Genomic DNA, 23,673 nt, shown 5'->3' with positions numbered 1-23,673 from the left:
TCTAGCTACTACACTTTACACATCCATGGTATTTTTTTTATTCGTTGCATTAACCGTTCGCGTTGATGTTAAAAAGTATACGAAAAAGGACGGTCGACGGACGGCAAACATTTTGTCTTTTGAACATTTTCCATCATAGTCTATACGACCAGTGGTACTTAAAATTTTTTCGTACGGGCCACGAATACGTTTGTCTTGGTGTCGCGGGCCACAAACAAAATTTTTAGGATGAAAAGTTGCCGTTCTTCAAAATTTGCGATCGCCGCCGCCGTCGCCGTGAGTCGTGAAATTTTATCAACTTTTAGGAAAAAAAATTATGACTCTCACGGCGACTTTGCACTATTTTGCCGATAAGCGTGAATTTCAAAATAGTTTAACTTCTTGCGGGGCACTGATAAGGTCCCAGGCAGACCGCATGTTGAGTATAGCTGGTATTGACGGTAGAATTGAAATGATGAGAGACGTATGACTAGTCAAATTTCGCCCATAAAAATTATTTGTAAAATTAAAAAAAACCTCAAACGTTCTAACAAGGAAAAATAAATTGTAAGTAGTACAAAAGGCATATAAGATGTGAGATTTAGTGAATTCGGGACAGGTTGTTGTTATTTTCGTTTTATGTATTTCTGATAGAAATACATATAACAAATATGCACAGCCGAACATAATATTATAACCTCCTCCTTTTTGGAAGTCAGTTAAAAAGTAGGTATTAGTCTATTGCAGTATTTCCACATACTGGGTTTCACCTGTGTGGAATTTTATATAATTCCTCCGTTACTCTCAATATTATACTTTCTCAATATTTACCTAGCGCAGAGAGGCAAATGGTATACGTACAGTGTATTTAACTGAACAGTGGGGCTCTCGATGTAGGCCCGACCCAGGCTAGTGCTCACATACTGAGCTATAGCGTATACTAATTTCTCCTCCTTAATGCACTTTATCAGCATAAGCTTCTCAAAGGGATTCAGGATCTTATTCCATTCCTTTGTCGTCGATTTCTTGTTCTTTTTATCTAAGTGTATCGCCTGTTGATATAATTTCAGTATTAAAAGTGAGAGCACTACAAAATAAAACGGTTGCAATAATTATGGGAAATATAGCAAAACGCTGGACTCAATTCTTATAACTTGACAAAAATTACCCAAAAAAAAGGGCTTACCAAAGAATATGATCCTATTTCGATTTCAATCAATCGAAGACAATCGTTGGCAAGACCTTCGAAGATAGGTTCATTTTCTTGCAGATGGTGAACAGCAAGCCACATTTGCTCAGTCAGTATCTCTATAGGAGGTTTCTTAGGTGGCACCTTGTGTAAAGAAATAAGTGAGTTGAGATATTATAAATGTATTCTGCCATAAGATATTTCTTAAGACAAGACAATTTTGATATAAATAAAGAAGTTACTAATAAATAAATAATAACTATGTAAAACGAGAAGGCAAACACTAGGGGGACTAGTATTAAAAATACCAACGATTCTAAAAACACTAGAAAGAATAGAAAAAAATCTTTCCGATATACATTTTTTGATATTATGTTGGACGCATACACACGTTTTCCGTATTCGATTTGCTAATGTGGAATTACGATTTGGAATTCCGTGAGACTGGCGCATACTTTCGTTTTTTCTGTTCGGAAAAAAAGCAAACGTGTGCGTTAAGTTACAGTATTTTCTACTGATAACACGCATTCGGATTTCCGAATACGAAAAATGAATTCGGAAATAGAGTACGGAAAACGTATACGTATGTGGCCAGCCTTAGCTTCAGAGACAAAACTTACAACGTTCGATCCGGAAGCGCCACGCAGTATAAACATCCACTGGTCCTGTCTAACACTTCCTTCGTGCAAGTCTATCGCTATACTAAGGAGGAAGCTAAACACCAGCTTGTGCCTCTCAAACAGACCTCTAGACACATTTCTATATACTGACAGAGTTATTTCTCTAAGAAGAATCGCTAGCCGTATCTCTAGATTGTCATTTTTTTCGCTCTCTTCGGTTACCATGTTGAAAATCTAAAATTATAGTTACATTGTAAAGTTCGCTATAGACATCCGTATTAATTCGCTCACTGACTTTTGGTTACTAATGACGCTACTTGCCTCTATCAGTCCCTTACGAAATGCTTTTACGCTCCTATTGCTTAAAATAGGATGCGAAATGCGACTAAGCAATGTTCTCATGTGCGAGTGAAAGATCCCAACAAAAATAGGTTGACGAGCCAAATACTTCATTTTACTAAAATGCTGTTTATTTGTAACTACTCACTTTGCATTATTATCAGAAGAAATATCAAAATCCGAAGCCATACTAGATTTAGGGCCTGTTTCACGAGTCGCTGTTACACTTAACAAATACTCTATACTTTATCAGATAAGTTGTAGATAGCCTATCCGGCACTTATCAGTAAGCGGTGAAACAGATCCTTAATATAATATTTTACCTGATTAAAATACTTTAGCGAGTACTGATACATGGGATCTATATCAGCTAGCTGCGTCACAGTGAAATACAACACCGCTCCCCTGGTCGCCACTGTCCTATACTTCTCTCTAGCTGCCGATATGCTCACTTCTGTCTTCTCCGTCTCCTCGAGGCGAGCATTAATGATCTCTGAAGTTTCCTGGCAGAATTTTTTCGATTATTAAGGATGTATGTTTGACCCCGGTTCTAAATAAGTCCTCTGCCAGGTATCATGGTTATCATAGCTCTTGAGTTATTACTTATATATATTATAATATTATAAAGCGGAAGAGTTTGTTAGTTTGTTTGTTTGAACGCGCTAATCTCAGGAACCACTGGTCCGTTTTGAAAAATTCTTTCAGTGTTAGATAGCTCATTTATCGAGGAAGGCTATAGGCTATATTTTATCACGCTAAGACTAATAAGAGCGAAGAAATAGAGGAATATGTGGAAAAAACGGAAAACATTATTTGAAAGGGATTATTTTAGTTTCAGTGATAGATAGCCTGTTTATCGAGGAAGGCTATAGGTTATATTTTATCACGCCACGACTAATAGGAGCGAAGAAATAGAGGAAAATGTGAAAAAAAGGGATAAATTATATGAAAGGGCTTATTTGAAAGCGCTAATCTCAGGAACTACTGGTCCGATTTGAAAAATTCTCTCAGTTTTAGATCTATTTATCGAGAAAGGCTGTAGGCTATATTTTATCACGCTAACACTAATAGGAGCGGAGAAATAGAGAAAACTGTGGAGAAAACGGGGTAAATTATATATAATTGCTTATTATCTTAAGAACTACTGGATCAATTTTTATGTTACTTGCCAAACATGAAGAATAAACCACGTGAAGGGACATAGGTAATTTTTTGCGGAAAAATGTACTCTTGCGTCAAATTTCTAAATTACGCGGGCGAAGCCGCGCGGAACAGCTAGTATATTATAAGTTACACAACACACTTTTTACCTTACTCTCGTTTAAAGTTTCAATAAGTTCTTCATCATCTAGAATGTTTCCAGTCGATGCATACAGTAATCTAAGTATTTTGTCTTCAATTTCGAGTAGTGATGCCTTGTCTGCGTTGATACGTACTATCAGTTCAGTGCGTTGTTTTTCCAAATCTGGCCTTTCCAAACGTACAACATCTCTAAAGAAACGCAAAATGTCTTACAATATTTTTGTACGTAGCATTTTAAAATGTTTTGAATCTAATTCTAATACACCAACGATTGCTTTCATTTCAAAGGGGTTACTTACGCTAAAAGTTGATCTTCCAATCCGGATAAGGTGACGGTAAAATTAACTAGAGTTACTTGGATACATATTTCCGGTAAATAATGAGGGTTTGCTTTTTTTGTAGTCAAATACAGGCGGAAATTTGTGTCGTATTCAATGTCACAGTCACCCAAATGGATCATCAGGCGACCACTCTAAAAGAGATCGATTACAAAGATTTTTTGGTAACCGTCATATTTAGTAAGAACAGTAAAACTAGATATAAACGACTATATTTTATCTTTCTTGCAATTTTTCATATCCTTACCTGCATAGACATTTGTTTGAGGAGCACCGGTGTAAGTGTTGCATCAAGATTTTCTCCCAAGTCTTCGATAAGCATCGGCCATCCCAGACGAATACAGTTCTCTAACATACGAAGGTAGCCAGGATCACTGAGTTTTGTTATTTTTAAGCCGTTGTCGTGTTCCATGTTCTTAATCCACATATTAGCCTATTTTGATAAAAAATAACATAAGTACATTATTATTGCCATCAGAAAATTTTCAGAATAATTAGTAAAATTATTTCAGTATATTTACTAGAATTAGTTCTAAATTAAAATAATATCTACTCGTAACAAGGATTAACCTGCTCCTGTGGATCGATTGTAAGTGGCCATCTTTCCGCTTTCGTGACAAGGATGCCGTTTTCCGTTGAAACAGAATCTCTAGGGAGACCTTGAGCATTCCACGTTCTAATGGTGAATGAATCAGCCATTGTTGATGTTAGGCTAGATAAACCGTTTCGTTAGTGTTGGAATCAAAGTAAAGACATAAATTAGCACAGTTTCTACAAGGTGTAACCAAAGTCAAAACTAAGTGATACAACTTTATAGGGTGTGGTAACGTGTATAAATGAGGGTGAATGGTGATTGTGGTCGCTTTAAAGCATTTGTGTATTAACTCACTTTTTTTGCAATGCAGTCTAATTCTAAATGATCAAAATAACGTGACTGCATTCATAACTCAATACGTATTTTTTTAGGGGAAACATTTCTGGAATAAAAATTAATTGCAGAAAACTGAAAGGTGGAGACTGGAGAGCCATACTTAGAGTCAAATAAAGATTTAAACGTTGCAAAAATACCTAAAATAATCGTCCGTATTAAATGCCTGAAGTCTTAAACTTAAAGCATAGGATGGTACACTCACTTAAACGTATCAGAGGATGGTATTTGTAAATCCTTGCACCTCTTCACCCATTCAGTCTCACATTCTCGGCGATACGAAGACGGAAATGCGCCGAAATATGCGATGCAACCCGACGCGATCAGCACGTCTCCCGTTGTGCAGTGTAGTTTCTTTGTTGCGGCCTGATAAAATCGAAAATATTTGGCATTTGTCGAAGTTAGTAGGTAACATTTTTATTTTTATCTGGGTATGTCTTCTAAAGCACAGCAATTGAAGCATGATATTGCACGATACAAGTGATCGTCTAGAGGCCGGTTTAGACTGTTGTCTGTTGCCAATAATAATTGTGACAAAAATCGACCAAGTGCGAGTCGGACTCGCGCACGAATTGTTCCGTGCCGACTGCCGATACAGAGCAAAAATAGGCTAAAAATTGTTTTTTTTGTGCGGGGGCCCGCCTTAAATTTTTATTTTATTTTAATATTACTATCAAACATTAAAGTACACATACAACAAAAGAATGTGTGAAAAATTTAAGTGCCTACCTCTTGCCAATATTGATATAGAGCGAAAAAGGCCGAAAAAATCACTTTAAAACTTCCATGGCCGGTAAAGAATTGAGATACGCGGTGGTCAATATCCATCCAGGGTTTGGATAATCGTTTACGAATATTAGGGAAAAGTTATAAAGATGTCGGTCGACCTTTGCTGGAATTGATAATCACTTTGTGTGTCGTTGTAAATTTCGAGAGGAGTTCCTTCAATTCCATTATTCATAGAGCCCATTATGAAATTTCCACCTTCGTGATCATAACTGCGAAAGTCACACTTTCCAAATTTCGAGGAGTTCCTTCAATACCTCATGGATCCCATTATATAAAGTTTCCACCTTCGCGACCATAGTATTCTCGAGTCGATTCTGATCATTTCAATGTAAAATGATAAAAAAAAACAATAAAAGCATCATAATGTGGTTATGGATGGTGTAATGATGGTGATAATGATGATTAATATAATTGACATAGTTGCATGTGCTCAGTCCAGTATTTTAAACAACGCTGAAACCCCTACATACCTAATGATAAGGAGTCAGGAGTTCCGTTCAGCAACGGAACCTTAGGAAGCCCTTACTCAAATCATACTTTTTGGTAGCATATTATCATTTATCCCCTTCCCTTAAATACCCATCAACAACTCGTCTATTTGGATAAGGATTAATATTATATTAATATTATTATTATGCGCATCATTTGAACAAATAATATTAGCCGGGCAATTAATTATGTTTGCTGTCCCAACACTCCCAACACAACCATAGTTATCTTAGTCGGGAGAAGAGGAAATATAAACAAAAGCCAAATGATTATATTGATCCCACATTGGATCCCACCAAAAATATTTCTTGTAAAATGTTACCGAGACGACCACAAAAGTTTACCCTGTTAAAAAGATAATTACAATATGAGATAGACTCATGCAGAGCCAAGCTTCTGAATCTACACAGCCTAACTCTATAACTGGCCTTAACTGAAACAAATTCTACATACTAGTAAAAATGTATAGAACTTATGGATGGTGTAATTATGGTGGTTATCGTGATGATTAAAATAATTGACACAGTGGCATGTGCTTCCAGAATTTTTAGCAACGCTGAAACCCCTACATAATACATAATACATACATACAACTCGTACTTTGTGGTAGCATAATTTGTTCAATTTACTTAAAAAGAGTGAAAATTACTGTCTTAGATGAATGATTGGTCTCGCGCTCGCGCTACCGTCGGAGTACTTGAAAAATGCGGCAACAAATAATACGCCTCATCGGGCGTAACCGCGCCAGTCGCGCCGCTAGCTTCGGGTGAGGTAGATGTGTCGATAATTTTCGAAATTTTAAGTTACGTCCGTAGCAAAATGCCAATTTGCGTAGTGAGACTATGCAATAATAACACTACAAGAAACAAGAAAGGTACTGGCATCACATACCATCAGTAAATATTATATAAATCGTCATATACACAGAAAAATAATATAAACCTGAAAATTCGGATCGGAGTACCGCTTGATGTTCAGTGTTGCCAATTACCATAAACTAAAAATTCCCAATTTTTTCTGAGATTGTGATTTTTATTTATTTATTTATTATATCTTATTTTTTATATATATATATATACATAGTGGATGAGTGGATGAGCGCATTAAAATCTCTAGCTAGGGTAGCTGGTTCGAATCCCGCCAACGGAACAAAAAGTTTTCAAAGTTCCTGGATTATTAATGTGTATTAATAAATATTAATTATGAGTATCATATTATAATAAAAATCTTAAATACTGTTTATATTTTATGTAAGTACACAATACAGTAACAAATGAGAAAACGAATTTAACATTTGCTTTTTTATGACTCATTCTTAACTTTCGTTAAACTTCCTACCATTGTTTTTGTATTGTTTTCTCATCAATATTGTACCCATTATATTTCGTTGACCTAAACAACGTTGTTATTTTATCGCATTATTTTCGAATGGACTTTATTCCAATGGTAAAGTTTATTTGGCGATAGAAAAATCAGCACTTACTATACAATAATAATAAATTACAAGACCACAGCAACTAATTTTTTCCCATTGAGTGAGGACCAGTCACGTATCTGGCAACCCGATTATCTACGCACACAACAATATTTGTGCATTGTTTTACACACACTACAATATTGAGGTGCCGCATTCGGGAATCTGTGTTTTCTATACAGCGCGGTATCTAGTAGAACGCGCGCGCGAGACCAATCATTTATCCAAGATTAATGTAATGTTTTTGTTGTAAAGGAGTTTCCTCGATCCCGAGAAAATCATTAAGTATGGATATCAAGTCACCGCTTTTGTAAACATGGTATCAATTAGTATTATCAAATTCGGTTATAAAACCTATATGATAAAAATAATTTTGACAATCGGAACACAAACAGCAAAGTAAACATAAACTCCTCCTTTTTTGGAAGTAGGTTAATAAAAGTACACTTATACTTACACGAGCTTTTGCCCGCGGCTTCGCTCGCGTTAAAAGAAGTATATTTGTATATTTGAACCCCTTGGAGTTGAAATTTATCCAAATCCTTTTTGAGGGTGCCTACGTCATAACATCTATCTGCATGCCAAATTTCAGCCCGATCCGTCTGGTTTGGGCTGTGCGTTGATAGATCACTGTCAATCACTCAGTCATCTTTGAGTTTTATATATATATATATTATATAAGTATATATATTATATAAGTATATATATAACTACTGTATCTCAAGAACCGCTATAGCTAGACTTCTGAAATTTTCACAGATTGTGTTTTTCTGTTGCCGCTTTAACAACAGATACTGAAAACAAAATAATTTAATTATTATTTGAGGGGGGCTCCCATACAACTTTTGTTGTATGGGATGTGATTTTTTCTGCTTTTTTCGCTCTAAGTATATCAATAATGGCAAAAGGTAGGCACTTGAATTTTTCACACATTCTTTTGTTATATGTGCACATTAATATTTAATAATAATATTAAAATAAAATAAACATTTAAGGGGGGCTCCCATACAAACACACAATTTTAGCCAATTTTTTCTCTGTATCGGAACCCTTCGTGCGCGAGTCCGACTCGCACTTGGCCGATTTTATCAAGTTTATTTTCATTTTTCGATGTAAAAATTTTTTACCCCTACGATTTTATTATATCGTACGAATAATAAAAACTATAGATTATATCTATCTTGTACCTACAGATAGATATCGAAGATTGCTTGTCATACTTTAAGGCATCCATTACACGGTAGGTTTTGCTGTCAGTTTTAGCACAGTCATGGCTGTAACTGATGGACAACCTACCGTGTAAGAGCGTGACAGACGGTTGCATGAAGTTGATTGACGAAAATCTGGATATTTTGATTTTTGCTTTATACAACCATCGGTCACGAATTTTGAGTGAGTGTTGTCACATCTGACAAAATAGGAAAAAAATTTAAACATACACCTTTGAAAATTTTGACTTTGACTGACATAAAACTGAAGAGAATTGAGTGACCGTCTAACGCCTTTAGTCCACCGACGCAGTTCGGTGGGAAACAGTGGCGAAACAAATGCGAAACAGGAATAGAGCGAGATGCAATGTAACGCATTGTCGTGTGGCAGATGAGACAGATGAGGCAGATGAGGCAGAGTGGACAAGAGGCGTAATACCATTCGTCTGTCCATCAGTCACCATCGGTCAAACATAATTCATGATTCACGGAATTGACTGTCGCTTGTAGAGCGTGTAATGGATGCCTTCTATGACAGGCAATTTTTACAAAAAAAAAAACATAATATGAAATCTTTGATCTATTAATAAAGTTAGACAGATTTTTAGATTTTCATCTACAATATCTTACCGCAACACTATCCTCCCATCTGGACTTCTCATCAGCAAGAGCCTGCGTCAGTCTGCCTGCTCGTATCAGTCTAGCCCCAGCCAGGTCCACATCAGCTTGAAGCCTCTGCCGCTCTTCTTCCACTGTCTGTTGCAGTAACGTTCTTATAAAAATGCCTACGTTTTATGTTAAAATAATGATTGTAAGTGGGTATACAATCATAATGGTACACCTTAGTATATCTTACCAGAGTTAAATTCTGATTGATAATTGGACGCTGTTAAGCGTTCGTGTACTAACCCACACAAAAATTACGTATTGAGTTATGAATGCAGTTATGTTCTTTAGATGATTTAGAACAAGACTGCATTCAAAATTTAACGACGAAAAAAATTGTGGGTTAGGACACTAATGCTTAACAGCGACCAATTATCGTTTATTGCTTGCCTGACAAATCAACGATAGTATTATGTTACCTCCAATTCTTTCATCATCTTTGTTAGTTGTTCTTCAATATCTTCGACTTCTTTTTGCTTCGCTCTCAGCAAGGCCATCACGCTTTTCAACTCAGCGGCCGCTTCTTGGTGCCTGTTTTAAAATTGTTAAGAACATTTATAATTTACATTTTATAAAAGTTAGACAAGCTAGTTTCAATATTAATTACAACTAAAACATGAAAGAATATATAAAGATACTTACTTTTTAATCTTCGGTTCCACAACTGTAAACACTTTGGCATACGTGTCTATTGCTTGCACCCATAAGACCATTGATCGACAAACCTAAAAGACAAAACTACTTGAAAAATGACCGATTGTTACAATTCGGTAGTTTATAAACCTAAAAGCCTTTTATTATTGAAACACACGCAAGTGATTTCCGAATGGTTATTATTTAGGTTCGGTGTGAGGTATTTTACTCGCCTTCGAAACTTTGACTACAGTGTCAGGATTGAAGTCCTTGTGAGTGAGATAAGTTTTGATCTTCTTAAGCGTAGAGTCTGGAATGTGATCCTTGTCGTACTCCTCAAGGTTACGAATGAAATTAACATCAGCTAACAGCTTCTTGCATGATTCCCAATTAGGCCTGGTGAACGATTTTTAAATCGTAATTAAATACTGATTTTAAAAGTGTTCAACTCCGTAAATATAATATAAAGGTACTTCTTTTGCAATTAGGTTATTTTACAAACATTTCATTAATTTTTTACTCACTTAGCGCCGAGAAGAATACAGACAGGCTCCATTACAAAACGCACCAAAGCGGGAGGCTTGGTGAAAGCTTTCAGTTCATTGATATCGGCTTTGTTTAGCGCTTTCAATGCGAGCTGAGCCGCTTCCATTGCTGGCATCGCTAACGCCAAATCCGCTTTAGCCTCGTCCGCTATTTGTTTCACTTCCTCGGCTTTGATCTGTGTGGATTTTAGTAGATTATTACAATTTATGTTCACAATGTTATGTGTGTATTTCTATTGATAGTGGAAGTTACCTTAGCTTCTGCTTCATCCTTCATCACAGCTTGCTTTACTTCATCAGCTGCTTTCTGTTCAATTTTCAAACGTGATACCAGTGCAATACTCTGAGCAAAAAATATTTACATTAGGTTTCCTTGTTTTCCATAACCACCAAATGTTTCATTTTAAAAGTTGTCACGAATAATGTTCATTATATTACCTCATCAGCTTTTTTCGCCAAAATTGGTTCCATATCTCTAACTTGTTGTTCCATTACTCCTACAACTTCGTATGTTTCGTATAGTTTCTGTGAAACACAAGTCACTTACAATCTCTCTGCGAAAGTGTGTCTGTCTGTCTGTCTGTTACCTCTTCACGCCCAAACCGCTGAACCGATTTTGCTGAAATTTGGTATGGAGATACTTGGACTCCCGGGAAAGGACGGAGTTGCGGGCGTCATCTAGTAATTTAATATTGATTCAACTTTAGAATTATTTACTTGCCTGTAACCCACATGATACTCTGTCTCGTCCACGAATAATTTCTTGCTGCTTCTTGTCTAACAAGCTCAAATACAATTTCAAAAGAGCTAAATAGCTGCTGGGGGTCGTGTAGAAGTATCGACGCATTTCTTGATACAACCGGTCAGTCATCACATCGACATCCTACACAATAAAAATCTATTTCGTTCGTTTTTTTTTGGTTTATTCAATATAGAGTATTAATAAAACGCTTAATTACGTATTATAACTAAAACATTCAAAGTGAGGAAGCAAAATGCAAACTGATACCTGATGCATAGAAACGCAAACGGTGGAGATCTTTTCTACAAGGTTCTGGTCACCGAGTGGTTGTAGACATTGGTGTGCCACCGAAAGCAACGCCTCTGGGGGCCATTTGGTAAACCAGTCAATGTTACAACAGTTGACCAACGAAGGAAACATTCGGCAACGATGTCTGAAATCAAATGGTTTTAGAGCGAGAAAAAATATAAACGACCCACCCCCGTAGACAAGTGGCAAAACGCTAACGCTAACGCTAGCGCTACAAAATGTATGGATTTGACATTAGTATTCGCTAGCTAAGAGATGACTTTTGTAGCGCTAGCGTTAGCGTTAGCGCTTTGCCACTTGTCTACAGGCCCAGAGTCCAGACCATAAAATTTTATTCGCAAGATCAAAAATAAAATAATTCAGAATTGTTTTGTGTTGCAGTAACAAGGACTTAGTTTTTAACCCCCGACAAAAAAAGGGGTGTTATAAGTTTGACGTGTCTGTCTGTCTGTCTGTTTATCTGTCTGTCTGTCTGTGGTATCGTAGCATCCAAACGAGTGGACCGATTTCGATCTAGTTTTTTTTTTGTTTGAAAGCTGATATGATCGAGAGTGTTCTTAGCTATAATAGGCTACTTGACCTATATTCAATTTCATTGAACAAACACATATTTCTAGTAGAACTTGGCCTAGGAAACCGTTTTCATCAAATAAAAGCTTATGATTGAAAAATAAAGTAGATTTGAAGATAAATTATGATTGACGAAAACGTCATTGGGATACTTCCGATGTAGATGTGACGTCATCACACTAGTAATTTAATATCTTTTATTTATCGCGTTCGTTATTAAGTTTATTTGTACATAAATAATAAGAATAAGCCTAGAAAGATTTGTAAAATATATTTTCTTAAATAATTTAAATAAAACATCAGTTTTATATATTATCACCGTTTATTGTAGACGGGAAATGAAATGGCCAAAACTTTTCTCCAAAAGTTTTCAACGTAACAAATGATTTCTAATTTCTTATTTAATTCTTTTATAATTTTTGAGCACTTTTAGACTCGTACATTTAGCACATAAAAATGTTCAATAAAGAGAGTTTAAAATACAAAACGTATGATGTCACACTTGCCACTATGGCGGACAGTGTTTTCGGCGCCATTTATAATCTATACTTCTATACTAATATTATAAAGAGGTAAACTTTGTTTGTTTGTTTGTTTAATTGTAATGAATAGGCTCAAAAACTACTGGACCGATTTTAAAAATTATTTCACCATTCGAAAGCTGCATTATTTACGAGTAACACAGGCCACTTTTTATTTTGGAGAATATAGGGTTCCGTAAGATATTTCAGTTTTTCGGAAACAACCAGAAAATTTACTTATTTTGCGTACGCTGCCTAAACTATAAAAGATAGAACTATACAATGTTCTAAGTAAATGTAGATCTTATAAATATCTACAAAAATGTCCTCGACACACTATACCTATCTATGTCAAGTGAGGCACAACAACCATTTTTTTATTTAAAAATGTAGATTTTTTTTGGACTACATTTAAACGCATTTATTTTACTCATGCTAATAATCCTTATCAAAATAAATAATTTCATCACTAAGTACAGTTTATGTAGATTATATTTGCTCTTTGAATGATTAAAATTGGACGTTTGGTTTAGAAGTTATGGCGAAATTAAAATATTGCGATTTACGCCCATTTCGAAGTGGGCGCTACCAATGCCACAGAATAGATAATAGTACGAGTACCAATGCAGGGGTGCGCATTGTACACATTGAAAAGGTCTACAGAAAACTCCGGGATGGTATATATTTTTTTTTTTATGAAATAAGGGGGCAAGCGAGCAAACGGGTCACCTGATGGAAAGCAACTTCCGTCGCCCATGGACACTCGCAGCATCAGAAGAGCTGCAGGTGCGTTGCCGGCCTTTTAAGAGGGAATAGGGTAATACGGGAGGGTAGAGATGGGAAGAGAAGGGAATAGGGGAGGGTAGGGAAGGGAATAGGGTAGGGGATTGGGCCTCCGGTAAACTCACTCACTCGGCGAAACACAGCGTAAGCGCTGTTTCACGCCGGTTTTCTATGAGAACTTGGTATTTCTCCGGTCGAGCAGGCCCATTCGTGCCGAAGCATGGCTTTCCCACGTATATCTCTTATGGATATATCCCACAATAACATATTTTTTTGTCATTTACTTTTAACTTCAAATAATGGCTAATTTTCGAAGCGATTTTAACCAATACGGCAATAATCCTTATTCAATTAAATACTTCAAATACATTATTGATTTTGGCCCTTTACAGCATAATTATTACGATTTTAATTTTAAATGAATATTTTCGAAGACATTACAGATTTAAAATTGCGGGACGTAAGTAGCTTTTGCGGCAGTACCGACCAATGCGGGCCACGGGTAGTAATGAATATAAATTATTTAAAATCAAAGTACTGAATCGATTTTAATCATTTTTTCAGTGACTTAGGCCATAATTTATTTTATACCCGTGCGAAGACGGGGCGGGTCACTAGTTTTTTTTTTTTTTTATGAAATAAGGGGGCAAACGAGCAAACGGGTCACCTGATGGAAAGCAACTTCCGTCGCCCATGGACACTCGCAGCATCAGAAGAGCTGCAGGTGCGTTGCCGGCCTTTTAAGAGGGAATAGGATAATAGGGGAGCGTAGGGATGGGAAGGGAAGGGAAAAGGGGAGGATAGGGAAGAGAATTGGGCCTCCGGTAAACTCACTCACTCGGCGAAACACAGCGCAAGCGCTGTTTCACGCCGGTGTTCTGTGAGAACGTGGTATTTCTCCGGTCGAGCCGGCCCATTCGTGCCGAAGCATGGCTCTCCCACGTATTAAATAATCATATTATATTTTCAATCAACATTTTTATGGATTTTTACTATGTGAAAAATTAAAATATTAGTTTTTTTTGTGAAAATGATTGATTAAGAAGCGATTAGCATGAAGAAAAAAAGTAGGTCAAGCAGCCTATTCGTCGTCATCAACCTGCTCAGTGGCCAGTGCTGGAAAATCAGGGTTTATCTGGTTCATGAAAGGCCGTTAGCAACTTGCAGTAGTTGATGGGTTTAATATTTTATTCTAGTTCGTGACATTTGTGAATATACAATATACCTACATAATATACACATTAATGGAAAATTGACCTGGTTCTGTAGCATCACCTGGTAATCAATAGGATATCCAACTCCTCACCAACTAAGAGCAGAGGTTTCGTGTTTCTCACTTTAATTGCGACAACCAGTAAGAAGTAGGAAATTTACAGTCAATATAATATTTTGCTTGCTCTGGCTGCAGCATCGCCTGAATTATATAGGAACCGAGCTCCGTATGAAACCAAAGTGGAGGATTCATGTTTGGACTTATATTAACGGCCTCATCGAAAAGGATATTCAAAGGTGGGGATATGACCCTGCTAATATTCTGTACTATAACCAACGCAAGTTTAGAGAGCAAGAAATTTTAAAAACGATTTTTTAAAATTTTTTAATTTAATTACTAAATGTATAATGTGAGTTGATTGACCGTCAATTTGGGATAAATATTTCGACTTACCGAAAAGCAGCTCCCACAGGACTCATGCAGATAGATAGATGCAGTTTAGCTCGCACTCTGTTGATAAAGAAATTGAACACAGCGTCCCTGTCACTAGAATTGAGTCCCGCCTTCATCGCCTCTTGGGAACAACCTGTCTGCACCTGCTCGTAATTGTCACCTTCGAACAGATTGGGCACCTCCCCTATTTCAGAATCAAGCATTAGGATACGACTAAAACTGTTTCAAGATCATTAAGCTAAAATTTTCTCTTAATACCTGAATTAAGCATATTGTTGATGTCTTCCAAGAATTCCTCCTTCGAAATCTGCGTATCGGTGAAGAGAAAGACTGTGTCTTCAAAGGAGACTCCAGCTCGCATGTACATTTTGCGTAAATCATCGTGGAAGTCGGGTGTGTCGTAGTTTCGTTTTAGCTCCATGCCCATACATCTGGTGAACAATTAATTTCAAAATATCGGAATTTCGTAATAAAATTATAAGTGTAACTTGAAAATTGTCCATTCGTAACATACTTGCACTCATTGATGTGGCCAGCCAGCGTAGCTATAGACCTTCTTCCGGAGCCACCTGGACCAACTAGCAGACAATGTCCTCTCTCAGCTCTAAACACTCTCGCGACTCGCACCACATGCTCCACTGCGTCACGGAATAGAACTAGATTCATCTCTGTGCGAACCATTGAGTTGTAGTCGTCTAGATATTCCTGATAGAAGAGAGGAATTTGAAGAAAGAGAAACAAAATTTTAATTTGCCAGGCATATTATTGTTACGGTACATGGTATACGGACACGTGGTGCCATCTAGCGACAAACCAGCGAAACTTACTCAATACTAGATGGCATGAGGTGCGCAAGTACATACTCGAACCTTCTAGAAAAGTCCAACATTTTGTTTACGTGTTTAGTTATTTACTTTTATTGTGGTACATGCTCGAGCCTCCTAGAAAGTTCCCACGGTTGTTCACTTGTTTACGTGAATCGGGAACTTTCTGGAATTCGTCTCACCATATAAAAAGCCGCAGGCAGGCCCGGCAAATACAGTTCGGTTCGAGCGATCATCAAGGCGATTTCACAGTGATCAATAGTGAGTGAACCAGTGAAACCTTCGACTTGGCTACGACCTAGGACAGTGATAGTGCTTAGTGATTGGACCTAGTGATCAGTGTTTGGACTTAGTGCTAAGTGTTGTGACCTAGTGTGTGCTTGTGTGATCTTGACTTAGTGAATAAAGTCTTCAAGAGAGTCAGCAGGTCTTTCTCTCCAAATCCTTCGAACCCGAGCACGTAACATTATGCTTAAAATTAAAAAAATAAGATCGATACGTGACAACTTGATAAGCCCACCTTTATCACAATCATCAACTTGTCCATATCAGAGATCTCCTGATAAATCCTATTTTCTTTTGGCAGCGATGAATTCATAAAATCTCCAAAAAGGACAAAAGGTGTTTCCTCTATAATACCCTCAGTGGGAATATCAAAAATTGGTGACTGAAAATTTTTCTGACACACCGCGTACAGTAGATGATAGAAATAACTTTTGTCTTCGACATTTATGAGACGGTCGTGGAATACTCTTAAACATTCGTGATAGAATAGTCTGGAAAAAAATTTATAAAGTGGCATAATACTTCCAACAACTTTGTTGTTTTTAGAAAATTCCATTTTGATTTTACCTTAGCATACCCTGTGGTGCTTTCATATACCCCGCATTAGCTTGCAAGACACCTTGAACAGTTTTAGAAAGATCTCGAAGATTAAATATATAATGCGATTTCGTGGGTGTTGGTAGTAATTCAGAGCAGATCTTCAAGTATAATTCTACGGCTGCGTTTATTAAGGAATCACCAAGCGTGGAAACTTCCGTGACAAAGTCCTCCATGTGACCTTTCAATATCGCCTGAAACAGCAATATCATCTTTAAAACTACATAGTGTAATAATAACACCACACTCCCATGAGTCCCACCAAACCTTTCAAACTAGAAATGCTTGGTGACTTTTCGGTTCTTGATTCTATTTTTGGCAAAATATGTCGTGGATACAAGCTATATTTATCTATATACATAATATATCGCGATAATTTTTGTCACACCAGGGGTGATCATCACATTGATCTATATTCTAGATGAAAGAAGAAACAATCCTTGGAGGAGAGGAAGCAACAAGAAAACAATTAACCTTGAAGATAGTTTTCATTGCATCAGACGTGGGTGACGCTATATGTAACATAGCGAAGTGGCGTACAAATCTCGTGCTGAGGACATTGCGACCGCCACCGGGTGGGGCGCACGCGCATGATAACACTACATCCAATATCTTCTTCCAAACGAGCTTGTCCCTATCGTAAACTCCACCGTAATCGAGGTATTGTCTGTAATAACAATTTTATAAGCCCTAGGAAACATGTAAAAAATATCATCAAAACACATAAATCGACAGTTACAAATAATGAGTAGTACTCCTTGAATTTATGACTTTTGCATCATAATAATTATTGTTGAGTCGTATCAGTTCATCAATGCATCAATCGATAATTGTATGAGGTCCTCGGGCTTTTTTAGGGTTCCGTAGCCAAATTGCAAAAAACGGAACCCTTATAGATTCGTCATGTCACGCCAAAAAGGGTTCCGTTTTTTGCCATTTGGCTACGGAACCCTAAAAATACATGTATTTATTGGTCTTTGCTATTATCTATCGCCTTACCTGAGTAGTTCAATAGTAGGTTGTGAACCGTAAATGTCCAGTCGAGGCATATTCACATCGTCAATGAAAATTATAACTTTCTTGCCAAGTGGAGCTCCAATCGCTGTTCTTGAACGCTTATCCAATCTCAGTTCTATAACTTCCTATCAAATAGTTACAAGAAGATGAACTTAATAGTATGCTTACGTAAGTGAATTAGTTTTTAACCGACTTCAAAAAATGAGGTTATCAATTCGACCCGCATATCTATGAAATATTTATGACAACAAATGTGCCTATTTCCAAAAGTGTAGGTATGTACGTATATATGACGTATTGTATGTTTTTAGGGTTCCGTACCCAAAGGGTAAAAACGGGACCCTTCGTAATAACTAAGACTTCGTTGTCTGTCCGTCTGTCTGTCTGTGTGTCTCCAGGCTGTAACTCAAGAACGGTAATAGCTAGAGAGTTGAAATTTTCACAGATTGTGTATATATGTTGCCGCTATAACAACAAATACTAAAAAGTAAAAATAAAATAAAATAAATATTTAAGGGGGGCTCCCATACAACAAACGTGACTTTTTTTGGCTTTTTTTTGGCCTCTATATTAATAATAGCAATAGGTAGGTACTTGATTTTTTCACACAATCCTTAGTTTTATGTGTACTTTAATATTAGATAATAATATTAATATTTAATAAAAAATTAAGAGGGGCTCCCATACAAAAAACACAAAATTTGGCCTAATTTTGCTCTATATTGGTACGGAACCCTTCGAGCGCGAGTCAGACTCGCACTTGGCCGATTTTTTTTATGTTTGTGTTCGCAAATCTCCGGAAGGACGATTTAAGTACGGCACTTAATTCTTTTTTGTTGTACTAGGTATCGACTATCGTTCAACTTTTTTTTTTTTTTTTTTTTAAAGAAGGCAGGTCACTTTAGCCCTGACGTCACTGCGACCCATGAGGATCTATTGTGACTCCTTCGCACTAGAGTATCATCCCCAACCCTATACTGCTCACAAATTGAACGATATGGTTGGGGTTGGTGCCACGAATTTCCTCTGTGGACGAGTATTCGTGGCGACCAAGGTGCCTGTTCCTGCTCTGTAGTAGAGCAGGGCAGTCGAGGAGAAGGTGAATAGGTGTTTCATCCTCCTCCTCACAGAATCTGCAAGTCATTATGCTACAAATACCCATTCTGTTTAGGTGTTTGTTGAGCTTGCAGTGCCCAGTTAGGCTTCTGGTAAGGATTTTTAATTGGTTCCTACCCAAGGTGAGCACTAATTCTGATTGTTTCTTGTTGAAGTCAGGAATTAGTGCCTTGGAGTGTTCAAGGCCAGGGGTCTCAGCCCATTGCTTCCTGCATAGTCTGTGACCCCATTCCTTGAGCACTTGCTTTGTGGTACTGGGAGTTATACCACAGAATGGTTCTGGACCATATATGAGACTCTCGGCCCCAAGCCTAGCCAGCTCGTCAGCGGTTTCATTGCCGGGGACGTTGCTGTGGCCCGGGACCCATACTAGGGGGATGTTGTTGTTCCTTCCCAGCATGTTTAACGTCTCAATGCATTCCAGAACTAATTTAGACGAGACTTCTGCGGCAGTCAGTGCTTTAAGTGCAGCTTGACTATCGGAGAAGATAAAAACGTTTTTATTAACTAGGGCCATCTCCAGGCTTTCTAGTGAACAACCGAGGATAGCGAAGACTTCAGCCTGAAACACGGTCGCAAACTCCCCCAAACAGGCGTATTTGCCTTTTGGTGGCCTGCCTCCGTAGATTCCGGCTCCCGCACGGTTGTCTTTCCTTGATCCATCCGTGAACCAAACTATGTCGCTAGGGCGGACATCGATTGGATTTTTCCTTTCCCAGTCCTCCCTGGAAGGTATAAAAACCTGGTACTGCTTCGAAAAGCTATACACCTTGATCATGGCATCTGATGGCATGGCCATGATAGGTGATTCACTGAGAGACTGTTCCAGCTGTCGAAATGGGGTGGAGACCCAATTCGTCCCACCCGCCGTCCTGGCCCTGAGAGCCACCTTTTGGCCTCCATCTGAACAAGCAGAGGAAGCGGAGTTAAGTTGATCAGGGCCTCGAGGGAAGCGGTGGGTGTTGACGAGAGTGCACCCGTGATTATTAGACATGCCAGTCTCTGTACGCTGTTTAGTCTTTTGTGACAGTTTACTTGTTCAGCCTTTTTATGCCACACTGCGCAGCCATATGTGGTAATCGGTCTCACTACGGCTGTATATAGCCATAGCATTGCCTTCGGCCGAATACCCCATTTAGAGCTGACAAGCTTCCAACAGGAACCCAGAGCACATCTAGCCTTTTTCGTAATATACTCGATGTGCTTATTCCAAGTGAGTCCTTTGTCTAGGATTACTCCTAGATATTTGACTTCACCCGCAAACTTAATAGTTTTCCCAAAGAGTGTTGGGGGTCTTAGTCCCTCCAACTTCCTCTTTTTGGTGAAAGGTATCAAGACCGTCTTATCAGCATTTACTGTTAGCTTGACCCTTTGGCACCAATTCTCGACGACTCTTAGTGCTGACTGCATCAACCCAGCGACCACCGATGCGCATTTTCCCACCACCATAATCGCCAGGTCGTCAGCGTACCCTTGAGCGTAGTAACCTATGAGGTTCAGTTCCCTTAGTAGCTCATCCACTACCAGGGACCATTCCAGGGGTGACAGCACACCTCCTTGTGGGCAACCTTGTGTCAGCCTGATTTTGAGTGTCAGGTCCATAATAGTCGATGAGGCTACCCTATTGTCGAGCGTGGCTTTGATCCATTTCCTAGTTGTTGGATCTATATTCTTTGAAGCCAGGCCATTTGTGATAGAGCCGGTTGAAGTGTTGTCGAATGCGCCTTCAATATCGAGAAAGACACATAACGCAATCTCTTTATCTTCAATTGCTCTATCAATCCGATCTACCAACGTCGTTCAACTTAGGGAAACTGCAAGTTTCATCAAAATCGGTTTAATAGTTTTTGAGATACGGAATTTTGAAGTCGGTTTTATTATATTTATAAAATACATAGGTACAGGGCTGTTTAATAAGGCCTCGGCTTTAAGAATTTTTTCAGTAAAATGATTAAGTAAAGGTGATTTTTTCAATTTTAAAATCAGTCTTTAGCTAAAAGTTTTGGCCTTAAAAATTCTAATTACAATAAATTTTAATGACTAAACAAGTTGATATCTCCTCGATTGTGACGGGAAAATAATAGACAACCTAACGACTTCATATTCGGTACGGTATCCAATTAAGTATCCATACTTTCGATTGGTATGGAAATTGTCTATTAACCAAACCAGCGAAATGTAAAAAAAAAAATAGCTAATTTAGAATGACAACGATTGTTATTTGTTTTCGTGTTTACAGTAAGAACCAATAAAATTTTGCGCAACTTCTTGAATACGGGCGTGGCGCGTCTTCAAATTTCTGTTGACCTGTCGCCTTCCTGACGCAGATTGTTGTTAAAAAAATGTTTTCTAAAGGTTCGCGCACACATTTTGTCGGCGCGTGCCGGGGCGGGTCGGGGCGCAGCGCAGCGCAAAATGCGCTATAGCACACTATTGCCGGGTCGGGTCGCATCGCATTGACGGAAATCCGCATAGTAAAAATCCGCGCCGATGCGAATGCGCGTATCGTACGATATGTGCGATACGCGCATCCGCTTCCATACAAATTGTATGGAGGCGGATTTTTGCGATGCATCCCGGCACGCTGAGCCCCGGCACGGCCCGTCTCAGTGTGCTGACAGCCGTGAGTTGTAAGCTTAGGTCACAGAGGTCCGTACTTAAGTTAAGAATAGTCCCATGGGTACATTGTATAATTTATACGCTTGGAAGTATGTTAGGCCGAGAACTTTTCAAACAGCCTTCGTATTATCTTGTTATAAATTATTTACATTTATTTTAAAATCTGACCTGTGTTGTAGCGCTAGCAGTTTGGGCAGAAAAGTTTAGTACAAATGGTATATAAGTTTCCAACTCAGACATATCCTTGAGAACCCCTGCAGCGATGACCGTTTTACCAACACCTAAAAGTTGTTCATTAGAAGGAGAGATGCCTATTTCAAATTAAGCGATACCACAGAATATATTATATTAGTAGTACCAACGATATGCAAATAATTGTATTCGTTTGAAGCTTAGTGGTTTGAAGTGAGTAACTAACAATTTAAAAACTGTTTGTTTACATAAATTGAGGCTTTAGAACCGGGAAAATGATTCGAAATCAAAAAAAAAATAATGTAGAGATAGATATAATATTATTATTCGCTAGATGATGAAGGACGTAAGTTACAAGTCAAATTAAAAGGGAAAAAATGAGTAATTGCTCGTACTATGTAGTAAAATGTTAGTTAACCACTTCAAAAACTCTTATCTTTAAAAAAAATTAAAAAATATATTTGCTGAGGAATGTACTATTTTATAAGCAACCGCCTATACAAGGTGCTGAGTTTGTATATTGTATACTATACTTGGATGCTAATAAAGTCTTTGAATCTTTGAATCTTTGCTTAAGAGGATACAACAGGGGCTAGAGAAATGAAAAAAAAGTACGTGTAATATCTGTAGCTGTCTCCCTTACCTCAAGCCTATACCGCAGAACGCGATAGAGACAACTGCAGAAAATCCAGAAAATCAACGATTCGTTGTCCCCTGATTCCTTCTCCAAAACTTAACCGATTTAAGTACTTTTTTCATTTAAGATTAAAAAAAGGCTTGAGCTGTGTTCCTATGTTTTGCTTTTTTTGTATAATTTAGCCAAATCTGTTTTCTGGACGTTTGAACACAGTGGAAAATCTGGCCATTTTTTTGGGTTTTTGAACGTTCATATCTTATTTAATAATTAAATTATGAAAAAAAGAAAACATAGGGACATTGTATTAGTGGCCGTAGATATTCAGGAAAAAAATTATAACTCTACTAGCATTATCCAGGGAGGAAACAGGGGACAACGTTTGTATGGAAAAAAGGGCGGTGTGGACTCCTCTTAAGACGCGTGTCCCTACCAGACCCCTACGGAAATGCCGTAATTTCTCGTAATTTACAGTTTTTAGAGCCTTATTAACTCATAATTTGGAAGCTACAAAATTATAATAAAAATACAGCAATAACAATCTTCAGTATATGAACGTTCCTTTCATAGTATTTAATTTCCTATTTTTGTTTTTTATACTCATGATATCAGCTTCCAAAGTAATAAAAATTTATTTGAATTCAAGCATTACATTCAGCATCCCTACTATTTACAAATTACGGTTATTTGAAATACACGCCAATAGATCGACAATATTTTCATAACTGCATACTGGACGTTTGAATTTTTTTAGGTCAATTTTGAACAGCTAAGATAATAAGTAAAAAAAATTGGATTTTTGCGCGATCTTGGCAACGCGGCAAATGTATGGTCAAGGTAGTTTGCTAACGGCCGTTCCCAATATTTGATCTATGTCTGGTTTTGCCCTACTAGAGATAGGAATAGCTCAGATTAGACATTAGAGACAATATATATTTTATGCCAATTGTGAGCTATTCCTATCTCTAGTAGGGCAAAACCAGAGATAGATCAAATATTGGGAACGGCCGTTAGGGGATGGCCTTAATATACGTTTAGTGCAGTTACCTGTATCGCCTGTAAACATGACTGGTTTGTTTGAGCTCAGAAACTTTTGAAACAGATAGCCGTAGCGAACAGTATCCACAGTTGGCACTAGGGTTTCGAAAAATGGCCGATTACTGTCATAAACAAATTCTGGTTGTATTTCAGACCACGTCTTTAGCTTCCGTTGTTTCGTTTCCATAAACATATTGAATAGGTTGAAACCGTGTGGGGCGCTGAAAGGTTAGAAGGCTTATTTTTACACGCAATTCAAAA

The 23,673-nt window shown here is 37.7% G+C and overlaps 1 protein-coding gene across 1 annotated transcript in view; it reads right to left on the bottom strand.

Moving 5' to 3' along the window:
- LOC121739480 (dynein axonemal heavy chain 6) overlaps window positions 1-23,673 on the bottom strand; it is a 69,864-nt gene that overhangs the window by 22,302 nt on the left and 23,889 nt on the right. Inside the window, exons 33-59 of the mRNA XM_042131966.1 lie at window positions 23,422-23,633; window positions 21,717-21,829; window positions 17,796-17,938; window positions 17,271-17,463; window positions 16,767-16,990; window positions 16,435-16,690; window positions 15,605-15,795; window positions 15,349-15,521; window positions 15,091-15,274; window positions 11,509-11,674; window positions 11,221-11,382; window positions 10,938-11,024; window positions 10,753-10,842; window positions 10,479-10,675; window positions 10,188-10,350; window positions 9,964-10,046; window positions 9,741-9,852; window positions 9,286-9,411; window positions 4,901-5,061; window positions 4,338-4,479; window positions 4,015-4,200; window positions 3,729-3,901; window positions 3,438-3,618; window positions 2,451-2,630; window positions 1,789-2,022; window positions 1,166-1,312; window positions 841-1,031 (exon numbers count right to left, since the gene is read on the bottom strand). Coding sequence (XP_041987900.1) covers window positions 841-1,031; window positions 1,166-1,312; window positions 1,789-2,022; window positions 2,451-2,630; window positions 3,438-3,618; window positions 3,729-3,901; window positions 4,015-4,200; window positions 4,338-4,479; window positions 4,901-5,061; window positions 9,286-9,411; window positions 9,741-9,852; window positions 9,964-10,046; window positions 10,188-10,350; window positions 10,479-10,675; window positions 10,753-10,842; window positions 10,938-11,024; window positions 11,221-11,382; window positions 11,509-11,674; window positions 15,091-15,274; window positions 15,349-15,521; window positions 15,605-15,795; window positions 16,435-16,690; window positions 16,767-16,990; window positions 17,271-17,463; window positions 17,796-17,938; window positions 21,717-21,829; window positions 23,422-23,633 — 4,470 coding nt within the window. The remainder of the gene's footprint in view (window positions 1-840; window positions 1,032-1,165; window positions 1,313-1,788; window positions 2,023-2,450; window positions 2,631-3,437; window positions 3,619-3,728; window positions 3,902-4,014; window positions 4,201-4,337; window positions 4,480-4,900; window positions 5,062-9,285; window positions 9,412-9,740; window positions 9,853-9,963; window positions 10,047-10,187; window positions 10,351-10,478; window positions 10,676-10,752; window positions 10,843-10,937; window positions 11,025-11,220; window positions 11,383-11,508; window positions 11,675-15,090; window positions 15,275-15,348; window positions 15,522-15,604; window positions 15,796-16,434; window positions 16,691-16,766; window positions 16,991-17,270; window positions 17,464-17,795; window positions 17,939-21,716; window positions 21,830-23,421; window positions 23,634-23,673) is intronic.

This window comes from Aricia agestis, chromosome Z (assembly GCF_905147365.1).
Source record: "Aricia agestis chromosome Z, ilAriAges1.1, whole genome shotgun sequence".
In the NCBI taxonomy this organism is placed as follows: Eukaryota; Metazoa; Arthropoda; class Insecta; order Lepidoptera; family Lycaenidae; genus Aricia; species Aricia agestis.
Note: the sequence above shows the minus strand (reverse complement) of the source record. Positions and strands in the feature narration are given on the sequence as shown.